The 6,000-nt window shown below is 44.0% G+C and overlaps 1 protein-coding gene across 1 annotated transcript in view; it reads right to left on the bottom strand.

Moving 5' to 3' along the window:
- Positions 1-6,000, bottom strand: part of SLC4A9 (solute carrier family 4 member 9) — a 73,302-nt gene that overhangs the window by 14,132 nt on the left and 53,170 nt on the right. The window contains exons 16-18 of the mRNA XM_019534794.1: positions 5,133-5,311; positions 2,854-2,926; positions 1,723-1,791 (exon numbers count right to left, since the gene is read on the bottom strand). Coding sequence (XP_019390339.1) covers positions 1,723-1,791; positions 2,854-2,926; positions 5,133-5,311 — 321 coding nt within the window. The remainder of the gene's footprint in view (positions 1-1,722; positions 1,792-2,853; positions 2,927-5,132; positions 5,312-6,000) is intronic.

Raw genomic sequence — 6,000 nt, 5'->3', positions numbered from 1 at the left:
AAAAATACGGTAATCTCTAAGTGCCATCCTGCCCTACCTTCTGCCTGACAAAAGAGGAAAACTGGTTGTGTCCTTTTCTGCTGGACAAAGAAGCCTGAAAAAGTTTTATTACCAAGAAAAAGAAAATTCTCTTACTTTTCTTATTTGCATTAGAAACTCAGGTCTTACCAGCCCTATTCTTCCTGGAAGACTCCTTGGTTGACCAGAGAACTGTCAGGGTTATGAAGTCAGAAACATCATGAGGTGAACCCAGAGTAATCTAAGATGAAAGTGCTTTTATTTGGATTGCTTAAAACCTCATTTTGCTTGAACGCGTTAGCACTTAGATTTGATACCTTGGGAGAAAAGTACTCTGTTGAATGATTCAATTACCCTTCTTTTCAGTCTCCTTCCTGGGTCATCAGAGAAGTCCTCCAGCAAACATAGGGAAAACACAAGCGCTTACATTCCTCATAATTGTCAGGTAGTAAAATAAAGAAAAGAAACTACACCTACAAAACCCTAAACTCATTTCTGCACTACGATTATGCGGAAAAGGAGACATAATTTCAATTTTTCTTTCTTTTGGCTTATCATCTGTAACCACTCCTCCCTCATAAGATTGCCTACTGTTACTACAGACTCTGGTTCAGTGAACACAGAAAGGATGATTATTTCAACTTCCCCAGTTTGAATGTGTCCATTGGCATTGTTGTTCTACAGGGAAATTGGTGTGCCAGCTTCTCTGCTCCCTCCCAGCACTGAGATCACTCACACAGACTCCTTCAGACCATGTTTCTATCAGGTCAGGTCTCTCTTTGGACGAGTGGCAGAAAGAGAAGGGCTGTAATACTTTTAAGACATCTCTAAAAACATCTCCTTAAGGCCTTTCCTGGAAAATATGAGCTGTCAAAAGACCTGGTGTGAATGCTGAATATAGAAATGCTTGATGGGTCAGTGTGGGAGAACAGTCTCATTGGCATGCATTTAGGATGCTGAAACCACAAGTGGGCTATGCAGGTCATCCAAAAGGGAGTCAATAGATCCTTTATACCACCCTACCTAGCCAGGTATTCCCTCTTAGCCACAAGTGGTCCTGAGCTGCTATTTGTGGAATGTTTTATAGCAAGTGTATATTTATTTTATTTGTACTGTAAAACCAGGGCTTTTTTACCCAGGACCTATGCTGACTGCCCAGAGCTGGAAAAAATATAAATGAGCACAATTACAGAAACCTCTGAAACTGGCTTAAAATATCTTTTTGATAAATAAGGATGTTGTGATCTCAAGGACTGATAGCTCAGGCCTTTCCTTGCTATATGCCCCATTAAAAATCTTTCTTCTTTCAAATAGGGTAAGCCTCCAATTCTAGCCCTGCAGGCCATAAAACACCAGACATCCAACTGCCATCCAACTGGTTTAGGATGGATATACTCCCTAAAATGCATCTCAGACAGTTTTAGTGTGACAAATGTAGCAAAGAGAATAATGTTGGTGGGGGGACTGAGACTGTCAGCTTTTGTTTGGGTGATTTACACAATAAACTTGTGGTATCACCACTCATACTAAAGCCACACATTAATGAACACACTCAACCAAATTTAAAAATCAGATTACACAATGTAATATATATTATAGAGCAAAAATGCTACATTCCCCAAATTTACCCCATACATAGAAAAAACAGACCCTGGCACATTGTCAAGGTGAGCTATGTGGCACAATGGCTGGATTTATACTCACCTGGATACTGCTAAGAGCAGCCACACCCATGTACAGAAACACACCATATAACACAGGCATAGGAATATACTGGAAAAAAAAATCAATGTAATGTGTTAGCGTTGTTAAATGCAGCTCTCTTCATGAGGCTAAATTCTAAAAGCTTTATCTTCCAGATCAATCTTAAAATATGGCTGTTTTGTTTACTTATTTCATTTCAGTTTTAATTTTATGATTATTGCTTAACAGTTGCAAAGAAATCAGACTCTGAATATATTCCCAGGCAGCAAAGTTTGTTAAGATAAGTTTGTGAAGTGATTAGTTTCTTCAGGAAAAAATTTGTAAGAATATTGTGATGATCAAAAACATACTTAAAAAGCAGGAAACTGCCAAAAGATAATGTTTTCAGAACACAAATATTTGAAAACTGGAAATTCTGAGTTAAGGGTCTACAAACACTCTAACTGTCCCCCTATCACACTACATACTATATGACGAAAAAAATCAAAGGTAGCATCACAAAAGTTTTGTCATCTTCCTTATATACACATGCTTTGTATGTTAAACATGTCAGTTAAATTAGAGATCTGTAGTTTTTTGGGAGGAGGTTGTTTCTGTGGGGTTTTTGGTGCTCCTCATTCCAGTTGTTCCCCAAGGATAGCACAGTGATCATGGCAAAGAGACATTTGTTGGGGAAGAAACTGCCACACGGACTGGTCCAAAATGCTCAGGCCAGTGATACACATTATCTTGAGTGGGGGTTTGATCCAAGTGAGGAGTGAGTAAGACAAATTTAAGCTTTTAGCATTTGGTCCACAGAAGTTAGAATGAAGACAAAACTTACTGGGTCTCATCTAGTCCATCCAAACTCTCAGGGCACTGTTCCTTACCATTGCTCTTTCAGTATTTTATCAGCTGTATTGCTTTTTTCACTCTTTTTAAAACTATATATTGTTACCTTTGCTCCCTGATGTCCATTTTGAATTGTATACATACATGGTAGAATGCTCCTAATCCTGTCTTGTGATGGAGTGATTAGCGAGCAATAACTAGCTGAATGATGAAACATGGAATCATGCTAGGTCTACTGCTGATATTCCAATACTTTCCCACTCATAGAATAAAGAAGTGAAGCACACAAAGCTTTATTACCTTGAGAATAGGTGCCAAAAAAACAGATGTTCCTGTGAGGATAAAGACCACCAAACCAGTCAGCCTCTGCTCTCTGTGGACAAGCATCCTTGCAGTTAGTCACCTGGCATTTCAAGTTTGAACCCCAGCTCTTCCTTCCCTCCCCACCAATGCGTGCCCAGGTTCAAAGCAGACAAGCAGCAATCTGCTCCAGCACTGCCTAAAAGTAACACCATCTTTCATATCCATTCTACATCTGCTAAGGCTATATTTCTGCTTCACTGCTAGGGCTAAGATGACAATAAAGCCAGAAACTGCAGACCCTAGGTCATACAGGCCTGTTCAGTTGCCCAGCCCCACTTTACTAACCTTCTCTGAACCCACTGCCACTATTTCTCTGCCTTAATACCAGAGGCATCAAAGCAGGGGATCCAAAAGCAGAAGAAAACTCCAAAGGGCTGAGAAGACATGCAATACCATCTGTGGAAGGGCACTATAGGTGCCTGCCACTTTAAGGGCCTAAGCCAAGCTGCCAGCAGGTGCCTGATTGCAGCAGCCATTTTAAATCCCTGGCTGCCTTTATAGCCAGATCAGTTCCCTGCTGGCAGAAGATGAGGCGGTTTCATTGCCTGGTTGCTGGTAGTTTCCTGGATGTAAGGAAGCAGCTATAGGGGATGGCTTGGAGGGTCCTGGGCATGACCTAAAATTGCACCCTGCTGGGAGTGGTGGCCTGGTGGGGCTCTCAATGGTGCAGGAGCCCCAAGGAAATGTCAGGCCAGTGATCACCCTGGTGTAAGGTGAGTAGGGGCACCTTAACCCCAGACCTCACCTTCTGGTGGGTAGAGAGTAACATCTAAGGCCAAGCACAATGACCTGCTGCTCTAGTGGGGAGTGAGAGTCCCTGTGAGACCTGGAAGCACCAGCTGCAGTGTGAGCGAGGGGAATAAGATCAAAGAAAGGAGTAGAGGCCAGGTAAGCTTTGAGAAGTGTCCGAGCCAGTTGGGGAGAGACCCCACAGGGCCAGGCACACTCCCTGGGCCACCTGAGCCAGGAATGGGGAAGCCCCACTCGACAAATGCAGACAAGAGGCGAAGACCCTGCTAAGGGACCTGACTGGTCAATGCTGGGGCCAAGACCTAAGGGTCAAAAGGGCCAGGGGACCACCGCGAGAGACACCCATGATAAGCAAGGGAGCTTGGGGTCCTGACTGGGCCTGAGACTGGGCCAGGGCTTATGGAAGCCGAAGATCCCCATGGTTGGGGGCCACAGCTAATGGGTGAAGGTGAGGGTCCAACTAACTGCCTGAGATGCTATCTGTGAGGCTTGGGCTGTGGTGTAGGTGTGGTATGGAGCCATGGACACCCCCTAATATTGGGGTGCAACAATGGGCAGCCTTCTGCCTTTAATTACCAACTTTTATTAATTACCAACAAGGTGTGGCGGGTGAGACAGGCAGGCAGCCTGCCTAGAGGCAGATGGGGAGCTAGCTGCAGCTAGCAAGGGATGCCCACCTCACCCCACCATCTTCCTAGATATATCCCTGGCCCTAAATCATTGCCTCACTCATGCAGCACAATGATAATGGGCTGCGTAAAGGACTTGTAAGAGCATCTTGAAAAGATTTTTGGAACCAAGCTCAGTTGTATGTGAAGTTGTGAATTGGTATGCTATGAAAAACAGTAAGAACAAAATCCATGTAGTCAGTACATGCTGTAGGGACACAACTAGAGACCTTCCCAGGAGCAAGAGATCATATCCAGATCTTTCTAGTCAAGAGCAAAGTCCAAGCTGATACTTAACTTACACAGACAGATGGGCATATTAATCCAATTCAAGTCCATACACTCATCAATTTTTTTACATCCAGAATGGTCCAAAGAACTACCATACAAATAGTTTCAGAGCCTTGCTCTGACAATGCCTGGTGTTCTGGAGGAAGGCAAAACTCATGTAAGTGGCTTCCCAGCTGTGCAGCCCTGAATTAGAGTAAGGGGAGCCTCTGCCTTGACTCCCACAGGCAACTGGCCTGTACCCTGAAATCTGGGATCAGAATGGCTAGGAAGACAAAGAGGCTGTCCATTTCCAAATAACTTCTGGAATCAGATCATCAGCAGGAAACATTTACTTTTCACTGTTTAGTGATTTCTAACAGTGATATCTTGTGAAAAGCCTGCAGCAACCCCGTTGTATGATTCCATGGTCAGCCTGGCACCTGGAGAACATACCAATCAGAACCAAGCTGGAAGGACTGGTCCTGAAACTGCCAAGATTTTTTTTCTGGAAATAGCTTTCCACAATACCTGATTCCAAGGAACTTAGGCTGTTCTCCTGGAGCAGAAGTTATGCTCTCCTTCTTCAGGCTGTCCATGTGAGCCAGGGAGATGACAGTGGCAGACACATACCAGGGAAGGCCCATCATAGATGTGAGGATCATCAGCAGGGAAACACAGAACAAATCCAGATGAAAGCCTGCCCCTTTCTGGAATGACAGATACGTTAGTGCTTAGAGAAGCAGCAGCCTGCTGGGAATGGGGGCTAAGGGTTACAGCTTGTTTCTGGTGCCTGCCTGGATCTGACTGATGTTAGCAGGAGCTCTGTATATGCTACCAGGGGACAGAATCTGGCCCTAGTAAGGGTACATAATAGCACAAAGAGGTTCCATAGCCAGCAGGGGTCACCTCCCCGCATGGCACTCTAGGGGAGTCAGGATTAGCTGTCACATCTGAGCTCAAGTATTTAACTAAAGGCTGGGGATAAAAACATTTTCAGTCAACAGCTTTTGACTACAGGAACTGTTTTCAGGCTAGGACTAACAGGTCACACTGCTGGGCCTATCTCCAGGCTCTTAACTGCGAAGGGGTTGAGTGCTAATGGTGTCAGGTTTTCCTGGTGGGAATCAATGGGGTTAGGTGCTTTTGAAAAACCCCATATGTCTGCACTGTCTTTTAGGAATCTAAATACATTTATAAATCTACTCCTTCAAACCCAATCAAACTCAGTGAAAGGACAAGTTGAACTAAGCATGTTGGCTCCTGATTAGCTTATGGCACAGTATAAGATCCAGTTGTAATCCAACGAGAATGCACTGGGATCTTTTATGTAGCAAGTGCTCCATTGCCTTTAATAATATTTGAGCCCTCAATGGAATCCTACCCTTCTAGGGACAAT

This window comes from Crocodylus porosus, unplaced genomic scaffold (assembly GCF_001723895.1).
Source record: "Crocodylus porosus isolate Cpor-Errol unplaced genomic scaffold, CroPor_comp1, whole genome shotgun sequence".
Lineage (NCBI taxonomy): Eukaryota > Metazoa > Chordata > Crocodylia > Crocodylidae > Crocodylus > Crocodylus porosus.
Note: the sequence above shows the minus strand (reverse complement) of the source record. Positions and strands in the feature narration are given on the sequence as shown.